Below are 24,434 nucleotides of genomic sequence, written 5' to 3'. Positions count from 1 at the left end.
ATATTACTATAACTTAAGAAGCATGAGAAGGGAGAGGAGGAGGAGTAAAGAAAAAATATGTATGAGGAAGTGGAAATATTTTCAGAATGAATCAACTCACAAGACTCACATTCATTCTCAACACAGAATTTACTAGAACAAAGATGGAAACATTAGCACTTCATGAAGAACACAAGGTGTTTCTAAAAACTCATCAAATACAGCACAACAGTTGAAAACATGCAAGAAAATAAATAGCCCCTATGAGAGAGACAAAAACCACCAAAATATTAACATGTATGGGTGACTAATAATTCCTAAGATTTTTCTCTTTCCAAACATAACACTCACTGATGATTGGAAGCACAGCTTATGAATGCTCAAGATTGGTTACCTTCCTTTCTGCCGTCTGTTACCATTCTGCTGATAGTTAAGCAGAGTGGTGCTTTTATGTTCATATGGCAAGTAGAGACGACACTGCAATAAACTGCTTTGAAAAATAAATAATGTACTTCTAAAAGTTAAACAGTTTCTGGAAACATTTGGGAAAACAAGCATTATACAGCAAACTTCTTGAAAATAAGTAATAATGTGCAAGTTAAGTGACAAGTTCTTTATAAAGTATGAAATTTTGCTACGAATATTTTCACAATTTCTTTCAATTTCACATAATATTGATAGAATCTCCACATTCTGTTTTACAGCATTTGCTCCCATTCACCCCCACCCCTGAAATCTGTAGTGCAGAGTTTTTATTCATATTCTGAAGGGAGATCAATTAATTCTCTGGGGCGCAATAAATTTTTTGAGTCAGCTACAAAATTAAGTTCTTATGGTACAACATATCTCAAAACTGATTAAGTCATTTATATTTAAAAAATCGGCACTTTCTGGGGGTCTTCGTATTTTAATATCTGACATATGGTGGCCACAATGGTAACACTAACTTATGTTAGCAATTATATCCTTCCTAAGACAGATGTACTTACCATCATCAAATTTATCGTAGGCCACTGGAGCACTGAAGGATTTCAAAGAAATCGGATAAAATATGTGTCATTCCCATTTCAAGAAGGATCATTGGTCAGGTGGACATAATTATAGGTCTATTTTGTTGATGTCAATCTGTTGCAGAACTATGGAACAAGTTGTGTGCCCTTTTTGGGGAACAAATGGAAACTTCCTCTATAAGAATCAATGCGTATTCTGAAAACAGGAATGTTGTGAAAGTTGACTCCCACTGTTTACCCAAGACATCAAGAAGACGTAGGTAAATGGTCCCAGGGTAATGTTGATGTGTTCCTCGACTTCTGGAAGGCATTCGATACACTTTCATGTTGTTGCCTAGTAATCACAAGACTCGTCAATTCCATAACTAGGGTATTTGCATAAACTTTTATGTGTCTATCAGGAGCACTAAAAATTTAGCCTCATGAGCTATAAGTATTCACAGCAATTCTGATTCTTTGTAATTTTATAATTTTTTCAAGTAAATATTTCTTTCAGTAAATTGACTATATTTTATCACATAATAAAGAAATCATACAGGATGTAATTGTCTAAAACCACTTTGGAACTTCAATTAATCGTAGTTTGATGCAGAATAAAAATAGAAAAATGGTGCAATGAAACAATTCATTGGCAGGACATCATAGTTATTAAATACGAGAATTTTTTTATAAATACAGAAGTATGTCAGGTTAAATTAAGCAACTGGCTCACCATCTTGGAAAGTTAAGATTAGAGAGATATTGGGGGGGAAAAAACAAGTACTCAACAAAAGTACTTACGCAAGAAACCATAGATACCACATTGTCTCACAATAACATTGCATAATGCTCAAGACAATAAAGTTACAAGAATTCAGCCTTATGCCATAGTGCACTGACAATTGTGCTTCTCACTCACTATCTGCAACTAATATAGGAAGATGATAAAAAGCTACTGATACTCTTTGCACCAATCAATGCACTCTGCTAACTGCTGATGTAAAAGTATAATTTTACACTACATCTGCATTTTCCTAATTTATGAAATTCTGTATCATAGTTTACACCATATGAAGACCCTGTTCAGCACCAAATCACATGTACAGAGATAGCAAGACCCTGTCCTGTCGTTCCTTAGTTGCTTCAAAATTCATGGAGGTATGTTCTGTCTTTGCTACTAAATGAAGGGCAGTTTGTATTTTGCCACAGGCATTTCACTTCTTTTATTTACGAAGCATCTTCAGTGGCCTGTCATACTGACACCTTCTACTGCTTCTCACAAATAAAAACTATCTACACATGCACTCATAGTTAATTGATGCAGCCTAATTGTGAATGTGTTGATGAAGTGTGATTATCAACATGAGTAAATTACTCCCTCATATATTGTCAGTATTGACCAGCTGTCTGTCCAGTCTTTTTTCCTACACTGCACAGAGGTCTCCTTATTTGCAATAATCCAGCCAGATAATCATACAGAATGACTTCAGTAAAGTGCAAATGTCGACTGCATTAGTTTTAAATGTTCTACTTCGTATCTGAACATAACTGTACAAGTGTGTATGCAAAATACATAAATGGTGACGAAATGAATACTGAAGATTGTTCACTTACAAATTTATCTTCTCAGTCAACTTATTCTTTACAATTGAGCCATATGTTACTGGAAACACACATTTTCCTTTGATGTTCCACATTATTTCTATCAGTTCTATTTCGAGACTTCTACATCCTGCCTGTTTAGCATTTGTTCTCGGCATCTTGTAAGGGTTCAACCACTACATGATTTGATTTGATAAGATGTCAGTCCATTCCTTAAGTTTAATTATACCTGTTTCATGTGATATTCACAAAAGATGAGCTTATACTGATTTTATGCCTGTAGGAAATATGTTTTTCTTGCCTTATATTTTAATTTGTAAGTACTGTGAAATTCATTTGCAATAATAATTCTATAATAATTGAAGCATTTGAGATGTGGTGCTACAGAAGAGTGCTGAAAATCAGATGCACTGATAATATAAGAAATGATAAAGTTCTCTACAGAATCGGAGAAGGAACATATGGAAGACACTTACACCAGAAGAAGTTACGGGATGGTAGGGCACATGTTAAGGCATCAGTAAATAACCTCCTCAGTTCTAAAGGGAATTGTTGAGGGTAAAAACTGTAGAGGAAGACAGAGGTTTGAATATATCCACCAATTTTATAGTATGCATTTACATACTCTACTAATATATATCCAGCTGCAAACATGCTGAATTACATTAAAAAGGAATTACAAACCTCTTTGCTGCAGACATTGATTGTAATTCCTCTTGCTTCTTAGATTTTGGTCCATGTGAGCGAATCAAATGTAGCTTAACACACTCAGCTGACTTTAGGCGTTTTTGACACACAGGGCACATATCATCTGTAGTGATGCTTACCTGAAACCCAACGCAATAATTTTTCAAGCTTCAATGGAGTTAAAAAGCAAATAACTGAATAGATAGTACTGCAACTGGCAGTCACGATAGTAGGATGTATCACCTTTAGTGCCTTAACTGACGTCAACGTTTACAGATTATACTTACCACTCAATGACAAATAAGTGAGTACTAAAATTAAATTACATGTTGAGGCATCAAGTAACTGTCAATTTTGTAGCAATATATGTAGCAATAAATAACATTAAACTTCCTGGCAGATTAAAACTGTGTGCCAGACCGAGACTCGAACTCGGGACCTTTGCCTTTCGCGGGCAAGTGCTCTACCATCTGAGCTACCCAAGCACGACTCACGCCCCGTCCTCACAGCTTTACATCTGCCAGCACCTCGTCTCCTACCTTCCAAACTTTACAGACGCTCTCCTGCGAACCTTGCAGGACTAGCACTCCTGAAAGAAAGGATAGCCATGTCTCTGAAATATCCTTTCTTTCAGGAGTGCTAGTACTGCAAGGTTTGCAGGAGAGCTTCTGTAAAGTTTGAAAGGTAGGAGATGAGGTGCTGGGAGAAGTAAAGCTGTGAGGACGGGGCATGAGTCTTGCCTGGGTAGCTCAGATGGTAGAGCACTTGCCCGCAAAAGGCAAAGGTCCCGAGTTCGAGTCTCAGTCCGGCACATAGTTTTAATCTGCCAGGAAGTTTCATATCAACGCACACTCCGCTGCAGAATGAAAATCTCACTCTGGAATAAATAATATTGTTCGTTAATTATAGTAAATTTTGAAATAGTAGAGAATTAAGGCTTACCCCAGCACATGTAGCATAGTGTGCACTCATATCCTGGTATGAGAGACTAATATAGTTGCAGGCTCTCAGGGGGCACCGTATGTAGCCAATGTCCTCCAATGAGTCCATCCAGTACTGTGCAAAGCCTGACAACATTGGCCTTGGTCGAGTTCTCACAGTGCTAAAAATAAGAAGTCCATATATCATCATAATTATAAAAGTACCACAATTTCTGTTTTGGTTCTTATGTACAATGTTAATATACAGTCTTTTGAGATGAGGACAAAAATATTGTTATTTGACACCAATCTTTAATGATAGGAAATTAGTTGTAAATTTAGGATACAAAAGTAGTTCATGAGAGCTGTATCTCAATATATTTTGCAAATATCTGTAGGTAACATTATGAAGCAATTTGAAAAATAAAAATACAGAAAATCATGTACAGGGAAGATGAATGAATGATGTCAATTTGTTGAGAGAATTCTGCAAAGCAGGTTGCATACATGGCTCAGGTGGTGGTGGTGGTGGTGGTGGTGATGGTGATGTTTGATTTGTGGGGCGCTCAACTGCGCAGTCACCAGCACCCGTACAAAGTCACAATTTTGACACAGCACAGTCCTTTATTTTTTTCTTTTTTCTTTTCTTTTTTTTCCTTTTTTTCTTTTTCTTTTTTTTTCTTTTTCACAGTCCAATCTAGCCACTGTCAGGAATGAAGATGATGGTGAAATGATGGAGACAACACAAACACCAGTTGCTGGGCAGAGAAAATCCCCAATATGGCCGGGAATCGAACCTGGGACCCCATGATCTAGAGGCAGCAACACTAGCCACTAGACCACGAGCTGTGGACATGGCTCAGGTGACAGTTGATGCCAGTACAGTTATTACTATAAACTGACAAGATGGCTGGCATGGTGGTGCACCAGAAGAACTTTAAGCATGAGCACTGACTGATGGAGTAACATGCACCTGGGCATGAAGCACTTGGGTTGACAAGAAACATGAAAGTCATAAAGAATGTGATGTGTAAAGCCCAGGAGATAAAAAGAAAGCCAACATTAGCAATTTGGACAGGTTCATGAGATACAAATGCAGTGTTTTTGTAACAAATTGGATTTTCTTACTTGTTTGAGTAGCATCTGGTGGAACTATCATCTGTACTGACTGCACTTGCACATGTTGTCTGTTGCTGTGGAGTCTGCTGAGGTTGCACTTGATTATTCAATGGTATAAGCTTTCAACATATAAGAAAAAGAAAACAAGTCATTAGGTGACAAGTGATTAGGTAACAAGTCACTCTGGTGAAATCAAAACACATCAATAATCACTTCACATTACACTATTGAAACATATTAACCAATAATGGCTATGGTAAACACTGCTTGCATTTTACAGTTCCCAAAGAAATACTACAACAAAATAATCATTTTTAATTCTAGATTTACTTTACAAACAATTTTCACATTCTGTGCTGTATACAGACTGAAAACAAAAATAAACAATCAAAGAAATATCAACACCTATGAAAAGAATAGATTGCTACTCACATTAAGATAACACATTGAGTTGCAAACAGGCACAATGAAAAGGCTTACACACTAAGCTTTTGGTCAAAGCCTTCTTCAGAAATGAAAGGAAAACACATTCACACAAGCAGGCACACCTCACTCATAAATGACCTCCTCCTCCGACCGCTCACGCAGATTGCAACTGTTGTGAGTGAACAAAAGCAGCAGTCTGGAGTGGGGCAGGGATGGGGGAGGGATGGCAGGGTATAGGTGGGGATGAGCGAAGAGCTCTGCCTTGCAGAGCATGGAGGGACTACAAAGCTGCAAGACAAAGCTGCCAGGTGCAGTGTCGGGAGGCTGAGGTGGGGGGTGGGGGTGGGGGGAGGGTAATGGGAAAGGGGAAGAGCAGAAACAGGAAAAGACTGGCGAGTTTATTGGCAGGGATCAGTGCACAGTGAAGGTGAAGGGACTTGAATTGGGATGAGGTGCAAGCACAGAGGAGGTGGAAACTTGTGTGTGGAGTGTGGGTACAGCAGGTTATCATAGGCTGGGGTCAGGATCATTTCGGAAATGGAGAATGCGTTGTAAGGATAACACCCATCTGTGCAGTTCAGAGATGCTGGTGGTGGGGAACATGGCCTGGGTTGTGAAACAGCCACTGAAGTTAAGCATCTTATATTCAGCTGCATGTTATGCCATAGAGTGGTCCGTCTGCTCTTGGTCACAGGTTGGCGGTGGCCACTCATCCCGGTAGACAGCATCAATGGTAACAGAGAGATATCTACCACATAAATTAACAAGAGGTGCTACTGATACCCCATGGTACACAAATCAGGTCAGAACACTGGTGCAAAAAAAAGCATGCCAAATTTAAAAGAATGCAAAAGCCCAAGACTCGCGAAGTTTTACAGAAGTCCAAAAATCAGCATGAATTTCAATGTGAGATGCTTTTAACAGCTTCCACAACAAAACTTTGTCTCAAAATCTGGCAGAAAACCCAAAGAGATTCTATTCATATGTAAAGTACATCAGTGGCAGGACACAATCAAAATTTACACTGCATGATAAAAACGGTGAGGTTACCGATGGCCATGCCACTAAGGCAGAGTAACTAACCACAGTTTTCCAAAATTCCTTCACGAAGGAAGACAAAGTAAATATTCCACAATTCAAATCAAGAACAATATGAGTAACTTAGAAGTAGATATCCTCTGTGTAGCAAAGCAGCTTAATTCAAAGTAATCTGTTGACACACAGATAGCATGGATTCAGAAAATACAGTTCTTGTGTAAGACAACTACACTCCTGGAAATGGAAAAAAGAACACATTGACACCGGTGTGTCAGACCCACCATACTTGCTCCGGACACTGCGAGAGGGCTGTACAAGCAATGATCACACGCACGGCACAGCGGACACACCAGGAACCGCGGTGTTGGCCGTCGAATGGCGCTAGCTGCGCAGCATTTGTGCACCGCCGCCGTCAGTGTCAGCCAGTTTGCCGTGGCATACGGAGCTCCATCGCAGTCTTTAACACTGGTAGCATGCCGCGACAGCGTGGACGTGAACCGTTAAGTGCAGTTGACGGACTTTGAGCGAGGGCGTATAGTGGGCATGCGGGAGGCCGGGTGGACGTACCATCGAATTGCTCAACACGTGGGGCGTGAGGTCTCCACAGTACATCGATGTTGTCGCCAGTGGTCGGCGGAAGGTGCACGTGCCCGTCGACCTGGGACCGGACCGCAGCGACACACGGATGCACGCCAAGACCGTAGGATCCTACGCAGTGCCGTAGGGGACCGCACCGCCACTTCCCAGCAAATTAGGGACACTGTTGCTCCTGGGGTATCGGCGAGGACCATTCGCAACCGTCTCCATGAAGCTGGGCTACGGTCCCGCACACCGTTAGGCCGTCTTCCGCTCACGCCCCAACATCGTGCAGCCCGCCTCCAGTGGTGTCGCGACAGGCGTGAATGGAGGGACGAATGGAGACGTGTCGTCTTCAGCGATGAGAGTCGCTTCTGCCTTGTTGCCAATGATGGTCGTATGCGTGTTTGGCGCCGTGCAGGTGAGCGCCACAATCAGGACTGCATACGACCGAGGCACACAGGGCCAACACCCGGCATCATGGTGTGGGGAGCGATCTCCTACACTGGCCGTACACCACTGGTGATCGTCGAGGGGACACTGAATAGTGCACGGTACATCCAGACCGTCATCGAACCCATCGTTCTACCATTCCTAGACCGGCAATGGAACTTGCTGTTCCAACAGGACAATGCACGTCTGCATGTATCCCGTGCCACCCAACGTGCTCTAGAAGGTGTAAGTCAACTACCCTGGCCAGCAAGATCTCCGGATCTGTCCCCCATTGAGCATGTTTGCGACTGGATGAAGCGTCGTCTCACGCGGTCTGCACGTCCAGCACGAACGCTGGTCCAACTGAGGCACCAGGTGGAAATGGCATGGCAAGCCGTTCCACAGGACTACATCCAGCATCTCTACGATCGTCTCCATGGGAGAATAGCAGCCTGCATTGCTGCGAAAGGTGGATATACACTGTACTAGTGCCGACATTGTGCATGCTCTGTTGCCTGTGTCTATGTGCCTGTGGTTCTGTCAGTGTGATCATGTGATGTATCTGACCCCAGGAATGTGTCAATAAAGTTTCCCCTTCCTGGGACAATGAATTCACGGTGTTCTTATTTCAATTTCCAGGAGTGTATTTCTTTATTCACATGTAATAACAAGCTGCATTGACAGGCGGTGTCAAATTGATTCTATATTTTTAGCTTTCCAGAAGGCTACTGACACTGTTCTTCACAAATGACTTCTAACCACGTTGCATGCCTATGGAGTAGCGTCTCAGCTGTGCAACTGGATTTGTGCTTTCACGTCAGAAAGGTCACAGATCACAATAACTGATGGAAAATCAAGTAAAACAGAAAATAGGGCCTCTGCTCTTCCTGATTTACAAACACAATTTAACCTGAGCAGCTATCTCAAGATTCTTTGCAGATAATGTGGTCATCTACCATCTTGTAAAGTCATCAGATGATCAAAATCAATTGCAAAATGATTTAAACATGATATATCTACAGTGCAAAAAGTGGCAATTGACTCTAAATAATGAAAAGCATGAAGTCACCTACACAAGTACTAACAGGAATCCGCTGAATTTCAGTTACATGATAAATCACACAAATTTAAAGGCTATAAATTCAACTAAATACTTAGGGATTACAATTATGAATAACTTAAATTTGAATGACTGCATAGATAATGTTGTGGGGAAAGCAAACCAAAGACTGTTATTTATTGGCAGAACACCCAGAAAATCGAACAGGTCTAGAAAGAGACTGGTTACACTATGCTTGTCCACACACTTCTGGAGTATTCATGTGCAAGGTGTGATCCATACGAGATAGGATTGACAGGAATTGCGAAATAGTAGAGAGAGCATCACGGATATGATGCGCAAATTGGGGTGGCAGCCATTAAAACAAAGGCATTTTTTACTCTGTAAGGACCTTCTCATGAAATTTCAATCACCAACTTTTCCTCAGGGTGTGAAAATATTTTGTAGACAGCCACTTACGTAGTGAAAAATGATAATCATAATAAAATACAAGAAATCAGAACTCACATGAAAAGATATATGTGTTTGTTTTACCGCACATTGTTCAAGAGTGGAATGGTTGAAAAATTGCTTGAAGTTGTTCGATGAACCCTCTGTCGGGCACTTAATTGTGAATTGTAGAGTAATCACACATAAAAATAGAAATAATCGATTTTTGACAATATAATGTAATTGGAGAGATATAAAAGTGTACTCACCAAGTGGTGGCAAGGGAACAAACACACAAAAAATGTTTAACTCATCCAAGCTTTCAGAGCCAGTGGCTCCTTCTTCCAGCATAAGAGTTGAGGGAAAAGGAAGAGGGGCATAGGAAGAGGACTGGAGAGGTTTAGGGAAAGGGGTACAATTCGGAAAAGTCCCCCAGAATCACAGGTCAGGGGTCCCGTAAGTCTCCCCTGACCCGTAGTTCTGGGTGACTTTTCCGAAGTGTACCCCTATAACTTTCCAGCCATTTTCCTTCACCCCTTTTCCTTTCCCTTCAACTCATCTGCCGCAAGAAGGAGCCACAGGCTCCAAAACTTTGAATAAGTTACACATTTTTTTGTGTGCATATTCTCCTGCTGCCTCTTGGTGAGTAAATTTTTTTATCTATCTGATTACATTACAGAGTAATCATGTAGTGGTAGATGTAGGCAGAGTTGGACAGTTGGTTGCTAGTCATAACAATATAAAAAGCTGTGCAATGGTTCAGCAGAGCTGGCAATGACATAACTGCTTTAAGAGACGGCCTAGTCTCTGATGGTATAGGATAAGCCAGTAACGGGACTGGAATAAGAAGTGCTGGGTGGGTGGATTGAGCAAATCTTGCACCTGGGTCTTTCACAGGGATACGATCACTGTGGCAAGGGGCTGTGATCTGGAGTGGTATGACAATGGACTAGGATTCTGTGGAGGTTGAGGTTGACGAATTTAGGAGGTGTGAGAAGGGTCGCTGGTAGGATGTTCCTCAATTCAAGGAAGGATGATAGATAATCAAAGGCCTGACGAAAAATGTAGTGCAGCTTTTACAGACCGGAGTGGTTATGGGAGACGAAGCAGGCTTTTATCAGGTGACGAAGGGGGCACTCCTTTGTAACTGGTTCCTGGTTCTTGGGGGGTGGGAGGATTGGGTGGGGGAGGGGAGAAGGGGGGAGGGGGGGAGGGGGGGGGGGAGGGGATGGCACAGGTTTGCAACTAGGTCTGGGGGAGATAGGGTAGAATAATATAAGCACTTCAAAGCATAAATTCATATATGCGAGCACTTACGATATACCTTAAATGAACAAACTGTGTGGGTTGTTGTTGTTGTTATTGTTGTGGTCTTCGGTCTGAAGAATGATTTGATGGAGCTCTCCATCTCCACCTAACTATTGCAACCTACATCCTTCTGAATCTGTTCATTGCTTTCATCTCTTGGTCGCTCTCTACAATTTTTACCCCGCACACTTCCCTTCAGTACTAAACTGGTGATCACTGATGTCTCACAACATGTCCTATCATCCGATCCCTTCTTCTAGTCAGGTTGTGCCACACATTTCTTTTCTCACCAACTCTATTAAGTAACTCCTCATTAGTTTTATATGATCCACCCATCTAATCTTCAACATTCTTCTGCAGCACCACACTTCGAAAGCTTCAATTCTCTTTTTGTCTACATACATAGCTACACCCCAGAAAAATACTTTCAGCAAAGACTTCCTAACACTGTGTGGCTATGTGGGTTACACAACTCAAATAAGGTGAGAGAGTGCAGGCAGCTTATATTGAACGCTATGCACCGTGGTAACAGAACGTAAGCACTTCGAAACGTAAAATCCAGTGCGTAGGTAATTTTGACATAACTCACATGAGCACACAGTGCAGGTCATATAATCTGGATAAGATACATACATGCCATTCAAATTATTGATTACAAAGGATCATGAAACTAAGTATGTAAGTATACACTCCATACTCTTAATGTATGTCTATATCAGTTACAAGGAACTGCATAATACGAGCACAACTTGTTATCATTTAAATGACACATATAATTATATAATAGTTACAGGATTATGCAAAATAAGTGTGACCATATAGAGATACAAAATCAAATGCTAATCTGAACCTCTATGTAGTGTAAGGGTTGTGGGGGTAACACTACAACTGTGTGACATCATCACAGAACCATTTAACTGTATGCTGAGCTGGAAAAAATGGAAATGTTGTGTGGCTAGGGCCTCCTATGCGGTAGACCGGTTGCCTGATGCAAGTCTTTTTAAGTGACGCCACTTCGGCGACTTGCGTGTCGATGGGGACAAGGAGATGATGATGATGATGACGATGATCACAACACAACACCCAGTCTCTGAGCAGAGAAAAATCTCCGACGCAGCCAGAAATTGAACCCAGGCCCCTTGGCATGACAGTCCGTCATGCTGACCACTCAGCTAGCGGGGCGGACAGAATGTAGACGTACTTACACCTTGAGATGAAAAACAAAAAAAGGGATACTGTACATACGTCATGTAAGTGCAAGAGCTGTTACTTAAGCCATATTGTGTTGTCTCTTGTCTTGAAATAATATAACTTTAATGCAGTTAGGGATACATTTAAATATAGAGTATTTAAGTATATGTCTACATCATACCCTGTTCCCACGTAACTTTTGATATAATAGGAGAACATTCTTTAGAACAAGTGTTAACACAACTGTATAACACTACATGGGTAAAGTGAGCATATAATTTTATGGTACATCACCAAAAAGGCTGAAAATAATTTTATCTACAAATTCCAACAGGTCATTCAAAACATCATTTGCATGTCTCTTCTTGTGGCTGTATATTTGCAAGTAAGAGCATAAATTTTTCCCCTTAGGGGTATAGTGTAAAATTTTCTAATTATGCTCCATATTATTTATATGAAGTTGATTCTCTGAAATGATGATCAAAGGCAGGGCATTATGATTGCCAGTGTGCTCTCTGAAACTGGTAAAAAATGACCGACACGTCTATCCCATATGAAATCTTTAACATTTCCATATTCTAATTTGTGATCAACTGTGCAAACAAACCAATATATGATCATTAGGATAATTATAACATGAAGTGCTGACCACAGGTGTCAGGACGCCACATTTACACTCTCACATAAATTTTGTAACATTCATACTTCACTTATCTGGACATTTTTAAACTCAATTTACAATATTGTCATTAATTTCATTTTATCTTTGATGGGTTCTAAACAATATTTGAACATCAATCATAAACAGTTCTCATTTTCTAATTCCAGAATACTTTTCACAAAAAAAACTAGCTTTTAATTAGCATTTATGTAAAGAACTCTTGTGCATGTTAAGAACATTCTCCAACTGATAATCTTCATAATATAAGCAACTCTATAAAAATCATTGTCAACAAACACATTTTACGAATTTCAGTACCAAAAAATAAAAACTTCACAATACTCACTCTTGCAGTGTCAGAGGAGCAAGTTAATATTTAACTCTGTAATGTCCGTTTGTAAAAGCTAACAAGGATTTCACTGTAATCATTAAATTTTCTGTCTGTAATAACGGACAACGCCATCTGTAGTTACTGAAATGATAAGCAGTGGTGAATCAGCCATAGAGAATCAGTTGTGTTACAGTTTTTGTGCAATAAACATGTTATTGTGAAAATTGAAACTTCTGTGTCAACCTGATTACTTAAAATTTCTCTTGACATACCAAATCATTAGCTACACTGTGAAGAATTCAGGAAGTTGCAGCAAACTTGGTGGAGCAGACACTCACGACTTTTCTACACCCACTGCAGCGTCACAGTTCACCAGAACACAAACAGGAGTATTTACTATCAAATGTTAGACCCTGGGAAAGCCCAGTAATATTTCACTATTATATTTATTCTCATAGTTTCTTTCTTTTTGAACTGCAATTTGTTACAGGTATTGAATGCAAATGAGGTATCTGACTCTTGAAAATGTCTTTCAGGGTTATCTTATACTTTTCTTCCTTATGTGTCTTAACCTATGAACGTAATGTATGAGTTTTGAAGGTAATCTTTTCTAAATATGTTTAGTCTTTTTCACTGAAACTCATAGTCATAAAAAATGGTATCAGGCCTCAACCAGTAGACAATTTACACCACAAAATAAAAATAGAGGACAAGAAAAAATTAAAACAACATGTCAAGGAAAAGTATCAGAAAACACTGAACAACACTTCCGAAAATCAAATATCTCATTTGCATTCATTACTTCTAACCACACCACCATGAACCATGGAGGCAAGGTGAGGTGAAGTGGCTTGCTTGCCTCAGCAATACACGTTGTCGTACCACATGTGCAACCACAACACAGGGGTATTTGTTGGGAGGCCACACAGACATATGGTTCCTAAAGAGGGGCAGCAGACTTTTTAGTAGCTGCAGGGGCAACAGCTTGGAATGACTGACTGACCTGGCCTTGCAGCATTAAAACAAAAATGGTCTTGCTGTGCTGATACTGTGAATGGTTGAAATCAAAGAGAAACTATAGCCATAACTGAGGGCAAGCAACTCTACTGTATGGTTAAAAGATGATGACATCCCCTTGAGTAAAATATTCTGGAGGTAAAATGGTCCTCCATTCGGATCTCCAGGTGGGGACTACACAGGATGATATCATCAAGAGAAACAAAACTGGCACACTATAGATCGGAGCTTGAAATGGTAGATCCCTTCTTCAGCCAGATAGGTAAAATTTAAAAAGGAAAATGGATACGTTGAAGTTAGATATAGTGGGAAATAGTGAAGTTTGGTGGCAGGAGGCACAGGACTTCTGGTCATGTGAATGCAAGGTTATAAATACAAAATCAAATAGTGGTAAGGTGAGAGTAGGTTTAATAATGAGTAACAAAATAGGATTGCTGGTAAGCTACAATGAAAAGCACAGTGAACAAATTATCACAGCCACAACAGACATGAAGCCCAAACCTACTACACTAGTACAAGTTTATGTGTCACCTAGCTCTGCAAATGATGAAGCGATTGAAGAGGTGTATTATATGATAAAAGTAAATACTCAGATAATTAAGGGAGATGAAAATATAACTGTGATGAGAGACCAGAATTCGATAGTAGGAAAAGGAAGAGAAGGAAAAATAATAAGTGAATATTGACTTGGGGAAAGGAATAAAAGAGGGAGCTACCAGGTAGAATTTTGCACAGAGAATAATTTAATTATTGCTAATATTTGGTTTAGGAATCATGAGAAGAGGCTGTATACGTTGAAGAGACCTGGAGATACTGGAAGGTTTCAGACTGTTTATATAATGGTAAGACACAGATTTCGGAAACAGATTTTAAATTGTAAAACATTTCCAGGGGCAGGTGTGGACTCTGACCACAATTTATTCATCATGAACTGTAGATTAAATTGCAAAAAAGTAGGAAATTAAGAAAATGAGACCTTGATATGTTTAAAGAACCAGAGGTTGTTGAGAGTTTCAGAGAGAGCATTAGCCAATGATTAAGTACATCAAGGGAAAGGAAAACAGTACAACACAAATGGGTAGCTTTGACATGTGAAACAGTGAGGGCAGCAATGGATGAAACAGGTAAAAAGAAAAGGCCTAACATAAATCTTTGAATAGTGCAGGAGATATTGAATTTAATTGATAAAAAGAGAGAATATAAAAATGAATCAAATGAAGCAGGTGAAAGGAAATACAAACGTCTAAAAAATGAGACTTACGGGAAGTGCAAAATGGCTAAAGCCTACACAGGAGTGGCTAGAGAACAAATACACATATTTAGAAACATATTTCATTAGAGGAAAGATAGATACCACCTACAAGAAAATTAAAGAGGCCTTTAGAGAAAAGAGAAGCAACTGTATGGATATCAAGAGCTCAGATCGCAACCTGTGCTGAGCAAAGAACGCAAAGCTGAAAGGTGGAAGGACTACATACAGTCTTTATACATGGGACATGAATTTGAAGGCAGTATTATACAAAAGGAAGAAAATGCAGATAAAGATGAGAGGGGAGATTTGATATTGCATGAAGAATGTGACAGACTGCTGTAAGACCTATGTTGAAACAAGGCTTTGGCAGCAGGTGACATTCAGTAAGAACTACTAAAAACTTTAGTAGATCCAGCCATGACAAAACTCTTCCATATAGTCGATTGGCGACTCCATGGAGTGTCCTGTGCACCACGACCAGATAATGGGTATACTTGGAAGGAGAGAAAGCATTGGTCGTATTTTTTTGTTTTATTAACCGCAAAATCGATTTTCGGTCACTTAGTGACCATCTTCAGTGCTGTAATATACAATTTAAATTGGTAGGCACTGGTGTCAACAAGCTTAGAGCGATCACATAACGAGTTTATGTGATCACATAACGAGTTTATGTTATCACTCTAAGCTTGTTGACACCAGTGCCTACCAATTTAAATTGTATATTACAGCACAGAAGATGATCACTAAGTGACCGAAAATCGATTTTGCGGTTAATAAAACAAAAAAATACGACCAATGCTTTCTCTCCTTCCAAGTCTTCCATATAGTGTGTAAGATGTATGACAGAGGTGGAATACCCCAGACTTCACAAAGACTGTAATAATTCCAATTCCAAAGAAAGCAGTAGCTGACAGGTGTGAAAATTACAGAACTATCAGTTTAATAAATCATGGTTGCAAGATACTAACACGAATTCTTCACAGAAGAATGGAAAAACTGGTAGAAGCGGACCTTGGGGAAGACCAGTTTGGATTCCAGAGAAATGCAGGAACATGTGAGGTAATACTAACCCTACTCATCTTAGAAGATAGGTTAAGAAAGGCAAATCTATTTTTATAACATTTGTAGACTTAGAAAAATCTTTTGACAATGTTGACTAGAATACTCACTTTGAAATTCTAAAGGTAGCAGGGTTAAAATGCAGAGAGTGAAATGTTATTTATAACTTGTACAGAAACCAGACAGCAGTTACAAGAGCTAAGGGCATGAAAGGGAAGCAGTGGTTGAGAAGGGAGTGACACAGGGTTGTAGCCTATCCCCGATGTTATTCAGTCTGTACACTGAGCAAGCCATAAGGAAAATCAAAGAAAAATTTTGAGTAGGAATTATAGTTCAGGGAGAAGAAATAAAAACATCGAGGTCAGAGACAGCAAAGGACTTGCAAGAGCAGCTGGACAGAATGGACAGTGTCTTGAAATAAGGACAGAAGACGAACATAAACAAAAGCAAAACAAGGATCAAGGAGTGTAGTCTAATTAAATCAGGTGACGCTAAGAGAATTAGATTAGGAAATGAGACACTTGAAATATTAGATGAGTTTTGCAATTTGAGAAGGAAAATAATCGATGACGGCCGATGTAGAGAGGATATAAAACACACACCGCCAATTGCAAGAAAAGCATTTCAGAAGAAGAGAAATTTGTTAGTATTGAATATAGATTCAAGTTTAGGAAGTCTTGTCTGATTAGACAAAAAGAGAACAGAAGCTTTTGAAATGTGGTGCTACAGAAGAATGCTGAAAAATAAATGGGTAGATCACGTAGCTAATGAAGAGATACTGAATAGAATTAGAAAGACAAATTTTTGGCACTAAAAGAAGGGGTCAGTTGATAAGACATCAAGGGACCTCCAACTTAATATTGGAGAAAAGAGAGAGAGAGAGAGTTGTGTGTGTGTGTGTGTGTGTGTGTGTGTGTGTGTGTGTGTGTTTGTTGAGAGGGGGGAGGGGCGGGGGGTTAAAAATTGCAAAGGGAGACCGAGATGAATACAGTAAGCAGATTCAGAAGGACGTAGGTTGCTGCTGTTATTCAGAGATGGTGAGGCTTGCACAGGGTAGAGTAGCACAAAGAGCTCCATCAAGTCATTCTTCGGACTGAAGACCACAAAAACAACACTACCTCGAAGAAATTGCTATCCAAATTAAGAAATAAAATGGAAAACTTTGACAACAAATATAACAGCACGAATGTTTGCAAATTAGAATTTGAGAAATGCAAGGAATTTTATATTAGACATACTGGTCAGTCATTTTTTACCAGGTTCAGAGGCACACTGGAAATCATAATACCACTACCTTTGGTGATCGTTTCAGATAATCTAAACACGGTACAGATAACATGCAGCATCACGTGAAATTTTACACTACTCCCCTAAGGAGAAACAGTTTACTTTCTGGAAAAGATGCAAATATACAGCCACAAGAAAAGACAAGCAAATGATGCTCTGAATGACCATTAAGAATTTGTAGATAAAATTTTTCAACTTTTCTGATGACCTACAATAAAATTATATGCTGAATTTACCCATACAGTATTATACAATTGATTTAAAATCTGTCAAAGAATGTTCTTGTATTATATCAAAATATACTGGAACGCTATGTGCTTATGAGAGTTATGTCAGAAGTACCTAAACATGGATTTTTATGTTTTGAAGTGCTTATGTTCTTTTACCACACTCTATAGCATGCAATGTAAACTGACCGTCTTTTTTTTACCCCTTTATTTTATTTGAATTGTACAGGGTGGCACACAAAAAATCAGCCTCAAGTACTTTACTCCTCACTGTCGGCTGCCAGTTGTCATCAACTGTTTCAAAGTTGTTGCCCGCATTAGCTTATTTGTTATTTCTTTATTATTTACTTACTATGTATTTATCTCTTCGTTGTAGTTCTCTGTTTGTGGGAGGCAAGAATTTGTGCATAATTGGCGAGCAGTCCATACTTGACGCCAATTTTCTGTGCGCCATCCTGTATAACCCATATAGTTTGCTGATTTAAGGTATGACTTAAGTGCCTGCATATGCAACTTTATGTTTTGAAGTACTTATATTAATCTACCATATCTCACCCAGACTGCATAACCCATACTGAGACCCAAGTAAGTAATTTCAAGTGTAGCTATAAGTAAGACTTTATATCTCAAACTGCTCATATTCTTTTACAGCACAGCATAACATGATTTTTAAGCTATCCACAGTTTTCTTGTCTGCATAACTCATACACTGTGCCCATATACGTTATATCCTAAATACTGACATATGAAGCTGAATGTTTCTAGGTATTTACATTCTGTTACCATTCTGCGTATGATTCACTGCAAGCTGTGTGCGTTTCCCCTTTCTTCCAGGTTACTGCATAGCTCATGCTTATGTAGTACAATAGGTTTTTCTATTTTTATTTAATTTGAATCTATCTACATCCATTTTTATTTTGTGCAAACCTACCTACATGATTATTATTTGAGAATGAATTTTAACTTAACTATTTCACGTCATTGTACAACAATCACTCAGCATATTTTGTAATCAAAATGTATGCTTATGCTTTAACAATATAGGAAAAGATAGATTCATACTTACCACAAAGAAGACACATTAAGTTGCAGACAGGCACAATTAAAAGACACTTGAAGCTTTCGGCCACAGCCTTTAGCAACAAAAGAGAAACACACACCACTGATACACACAAGCATGCACACCTCAAGCACACATGACCGCCAACTCCAGCAACTTGGGTCAGAATTCTTTCTGGCCCAAGGTGTGCTTGCTTGTATCAATGGTGTGCGTTTCTCTTTTGTTGATGACGACTGTGGCTGAAAGCTTTTTGTATGTGTCTTTTAATTGCGCCTGTCTGCGATGTAACACATCTTAACAGTAAGTAGCAATCTATATTTTCCTACATAGTTGATATTCCTGCCTGGAGTTTCCATTCTATGCTTTTACTTCTAATCTCTTACTGTCACACTACTGATGGTACAGAAAATACTTTTAAATTTTTGTTCACACATGGCAACCTGAATAGAATGAGACAGATGAATTTCTAAAAATGTGCCAATTATTATGAAATAATACGTTTATTTCATTGTTACATTTGTCACATGTTACACCTTAGGGATATGGACTTAGGATATGACATCAGTTTACATATCTATAATTTTTGGTAAAATGTATCTACAGTCACAATTAAAACGCTAGATCCACAGAGGTAAGGTATAAAATATGTATGTCCTGAGAAATATTTCTTGAACTTATATGATATGGTGCATGTTTCCACTGGTCTTTACTTATATTGTGACTTAAGTTTTGTGCACATTCCACAACAATATCTATTTTATGGTTGTGGTTCCATCATATGGACCTGCTCATATGGTTTTGCTATTTCTTTAAATTGTACTCTTATTTTAGTCACATATGAAATCAAGTAACAAATGAAATATGCTTAATTTCTTACCTCATCCTCTTACACTATTGGTGATACAGTGGATCCACATATTTTTTAGGCATTCCTGATCACATATGGTAACCAGAAAAGGATATGAGAGATTACATTTTTGGTAATATGCCACCACTCATGTAATAGTATACTTATTTTACTTTCCTTCATCTGTCTTATGTTATGCTACACAGTATATGGGTGCAGAGTATGACATAGATATATACTCATATAAGTTTCCCTAAAAGCATCCATAATCAAACAATGGAAAATCTGGGATGGGATAATGACAGTATTATGAAAGGAACAGATTGCTACTCATCTTATAGTGGATATGTTGAGTCGCAGGTAGGCACAACAAAAAACTTCTAAACAAGTAAGCTTTTGGACAAAAGCCGATCTACACACACATTCACGCAAACACAAAAGCATCCATATTTGCAAGTTTTACTAAGGCAAGATATAAAAAATGTATACCCTGAGTAATATGTCTTGTGCTTGCGTGACATGTGCTATATGATCCCACTTATCTGACCTTCATGAACCCGCTCATATTGTTTACCATGTTTTCATAAAAAAATGTGCTTCTGTTTTAAGTTATCTGTGTAAGCAGATAATAAAAATAACAACAATCTGCTCTTCACCTGCATTGCAACTTAAACTTTGCTACCCACATGCCAGCACAGCACGTACCTTTTAGTTCTATGGTTGTGTCACATGGACCACCTCATATTACTAACCCCTTTTCTCTAACAATAAAAAAAAAACCTTATTTTAACCAACTACATAACCAAGTGATAGTGACATGTACTTATGACTGTTTGAAATGGTAAGACGCAGGAAAAGCTTAGTAGTTATGAAATGTATGTGTTGTATTCCTACTTATCTGGTTTATAATGAAACAGAAATATCTGGATATTTTGTGATGAAGAATTATAGTTACATCAAATGCTGTACTCTGCTCTAGAGTAGAACATAATATTTGTGTATCCAGAATAGTTCTGGAGATTACATGGATTTCCAATGAAAAGGCACAGGTACATTTAGGCCTTCAGACACATGTGGTTCTGTTTCTTCTATGGCACTACATAGTAAAGTTAACACATGTGTAACAGTCATTTTGTTGTGACTGTCTGCAACTCGACATGTCACCTTATGGCGCATAGTAATCTATCCTTTTCCTGACATTGTTGATATTCCAACCTGGAGTTTCCATTGTTTGTTTCATTATGTTATTGTTATGCACCCTTATCTTTGGGTAAATATATGATATATATTGTTACTAGGTGCGGTGTTCATGCTATAAACCACCCCACTCCACATGTCACCTGCCCCCTCTTCCACCCCCACCCCTCACTCCCCCCACCCCCTCCTTACCATTTTGCTAAATGTAAGCACAAAACACAGCCAATCCCCTGCTGATCCTACCTTTCAGGATTAATATCACATGTTCTGTCTCTTGTGATGGAATGAAACACCCTATGTATGTTGTAAGGATATCAAAAAGCTCATGAAAAAAGTGGTGTATATGTCGAGTGCCAAATGTATTTACTCAGTAATGCACTTTAACAAAAAATACTAATACCCAACTTACAATGCATGTGGTGTGCAGTGAATAAGGATTTTGTGAAGTAAATTACAAAAATATAAAAATATTTCTCGCAAATAAATCAATATAGTTTTCAAATATTATACCATTAAAGAACTATTTATATTAATTTTTTTGTAATTTTCTATGTAAAGAAAACAAATGTATGAACAGGTTTTTATAATACCTACATAATAGCAATTATTTACATGCCTTACTTCTGCACCAATGTAATTTGGTTGCAATACATATTTGAAATGAGTAGATTCCAAGATGTGCTTTGCTCATCATGTGAATGTAAACATTAGTATAAATGTCCACTTTTACTATATACTGTGGATTTTAACAACTGACAAGCATCAAAGGAGTGCTACGTATGTAGACAGTCTAAGTTCCCCAGGATGCACTTTAGCTGTGTATATTTTTACTTGTGACAAATCTGGTTGCAATTTTATTTTTGACAAACCTGCATGGAATGTGCAACATACTCTTCAGCAAAATGTTAACATGGCATGAGTAATGAATGCACACTGGAACATGATGTACAACTAAAAAAGTTTTTGAAGGTATGTAAATATATAATTGCCATTTCCTCATCTGTAATGTCTAACAAAAATAATGACGGTAGATAAAATACATGTGAGTGCATAACGTTACAGATATGAAAATGAGAGTCTTGCCCATCAAAATTGGTCAATATAAAAATAGTTTTAAACATGGTCTTAGCTATAAAAAATTATTTAAAGAATATTATTGACAGATCACTCACAAACCCCAAACAAATTACGGTCATGTCAAGGCTGTTAGTGGCACCAAGGTTAGAGTCCAGGCACTCGTGGATGACAGAGAATTCAAACTTGATGGTAGCAGTGTAAAACCAGAAATGCTGAACTCCATTTTCTAATGTTCCCGTATAAGCAAACATCAATGAGTACTTTCCCCAGTTTAATAGCGCAAACACTGCAAAAATGAGTGATGTCTCAGAAGTGTTGAGAAATAGCTGAAACTGGTAAAACTGAACGAAGTTCCAGAGCCAGATGCAATCCATATCAGGTTCCATACATATTTTTGTACCTTATTTGGCTCCTCTTTTAACTGTAAGTCACATCAGTCTACAGAATAGCAGAAGTATCCACAAAACTACCACCAAATACCCTTGACATACATTTATTGCAAAATTTTTAACGTATTTTGAGCTCAAATGTAATGAGCTACATCGAACAGCATGATCTCTTCCATTCTGATTCTGTAAACATCAGTCATGTGAAACTTTACTTGTGCTTTTCTCATGACATCCTTAAAGCCATGGGCAAAGGAATCAGGCGGTGAAACAGACCCTGAGGTATCAAGGAACTGTCAGTTTGATAATGGAATAATGTGTTGGGGGTAAAAATTGTAGATGGAGACCAGAGCTCAAGCTCTGTAAGAAAGTTCAAATGGCTGTAGGCTGCGTTAAATATGCAAAGATGAAGTGGCTTGCACAGGACAGACTAGAACAGAAAGCTGCATCAAACTAACCTTCTGACTAAGAATGCTCACATTCTGATGATGAAAGCAAGACCTTCACAAAGATTTACAGAAACTGACTAGCGAAACAGATACCACAAGAAGATGATAATGGGTTTTTATTTATTTATTTAGTGTATGGCATCTACAGAGTAAAATTGCACACATACTATTAATTAATATAATAAACAAATTACAAATATATTATTAAATGATTGATTGCAAACAACAATATGCGAAAGATTAGGGAGACAGCCACTGCAGCTATTACAAGTCCACATCTAAGCAGGTCACCCACTGAACAGCACGTGGAGTAGCATTCATGATATCCCTCCATTCTCCTTCAAACCTCCTCGCAGGACATTGGAAGATCAGGTGAGGAATTGTTTGTTCTTCTGCACCACAGTCGCATTCAGGGTCATCAGTGAGTTTCCATTTGTGGAGAATGGCCTTACACCTGCTGTGGTTAGTCCTCACACGATTAAGTCTGCACCAAGTTCTTCTGGGCATTTGCATTCCTTCCACCGGTATTGAAGGATCAAAATCAGTGATGAGAGGATGGTGATTATTCAGCAACCAGTATTGCCTCCATTCCCTTGCTATGTCGTACCTTTCTGAGAATTTGAGGACTTCGTCTTCCCATATAGGTTTCCTGGATTTTAGGCGGGTAGTTGGTAGATGGTCCAATATTTTTCAGATAGGTATATCTTCAGAGACAGAGGGGTCATTAATTTTCTTCCATTCTCGGATAGCTGCATGTTGCCTTCTGAGGGAGGGAGGAGCTATATTGCAAAGGGCATGAAGCCAGGGAAGTGGAGTTGATTGCAGAGTTCCTGCGACAATCCTCATGGTGGTACTAAGCTGGACATCTATTTTGTTCGTGTGTGTGCTCTTGTACCAGAATCGAGAATGGGGCGCAGTATTCTGCCACCGAGTAAACAAGAGATTGTGCTGCGGTGCGTAGGGTGTTAGCTTGAGCTCCCCAGGAGGTTCCAGTCAGCTTTCATAATATATTACTTCGATATTTTATCTTCTGACTGGTTATTTCTAGGTGTTTTTTATAGGTTAGTGACCTGTCAAGAGTTATTCCTAGATATTTTGGATGGCTGTTGTGTGTCAATTACTCATTGCAGAATGTTACTTTTAACTCTCATCTTGCCTCATGATTGTTCAGGTGGAACACCCTTACCTCAGCTTTATTTGGATTTGGGCAGAGCCTCCATTTTGTATAATACTGGTTAAGAAGTTGAAGGTCCGTACAAAAGAATATATGACTCCATAGATAGACTAATTCCCACAGACCAGGCAGGATTTAGGAACAAACAGAGCTGCTGTGAACAATTCCTTGCCTTAACCTCATACACTGAGTCAGGCTTTCAAAGGGCCCAAAAAACCTGTGTGGCTTTTGTGGACCTCTCGGCCACCTATGATACCATCTGGCTCGACGGACTCATACTCAAGCTGAAAAAAGCAATCCCTTGCCGCAAGACAACTAAGCTTCTGGAAACATGTTAAAAAATTGCTACTTCGGAGTGAACATAGGTCAATCTAGGAGTAAATCCTACACAATAAACAATGGGCTCCCACAGGGATCTGTGTTGGCTTCCCTTCTCTTCAAATTATACATGAGTGACATGCCGACAACTAAATCGCAAAAATTCTGCTATGCAGAGACATTGCAATAGCCACTCAGAGCAAGACATTCGAAGAGGGGGAAGCTACTCTGTCAATGGACCTTCAGCTTCTTAACCAGTATGACAATGGGTAATCTTAATGAACACGAAGGACAAAAACAAAAGAACAGTTCATCAATGGAAAATTCTGGGTTTGA

At 38.9% G+C, this 24,434-nt stretch overlaps 1 protein-coding gene across 1 annotated transcript in view; it reads right to left on the bottom strand.

Annotated features, from left to right (window-relative positions):
* The window catches only part of LOC124619967, a 293,396-nt gene that overhangs the window by 238,728 nt on the left and 30,234 nt on the right, over positions 1–24,434 (bottom strand). Inside the window, exons 4-6 of the mRNA XM_047146629.1 lie at positions 5,306–5,415; positions 4,200–4,359; positions 3,255–3,397 (exon numbers count right to left, since the gene is read on the bottom strand). Coding sequence (XP_047002585.1) covers positions 3,255–3,397; positions 4,200–4,359; positions 5,306–5,415 — 413 coding nt within the window. The remainder of the gene's footprint in view (positions 1–3,254; positions 3,398–4,199; positions 4,360–5,305; positions 5,416–24,434) is intronic.

The sequence above is a fragment of the Schistocerca americana genome, chromosome 6 (genome assembly GCF_021461395.2).
Source record: "Schistocerca americana isolate TAMUIC-IGC-003095 chromosome 6, iqSchAmer2.1, whole genome shotgun sequence".
Taxonomy (NCBI): domain Eukaryota; kingdom Metazoa; phylum Arthropoda; class Insecta; order Orthoptera; family Acrididae; genus Schistocerca; species Schistocerca americana.
This window is presented reverse-complemented; position numbering and strand designations above follow the sequence as displayed.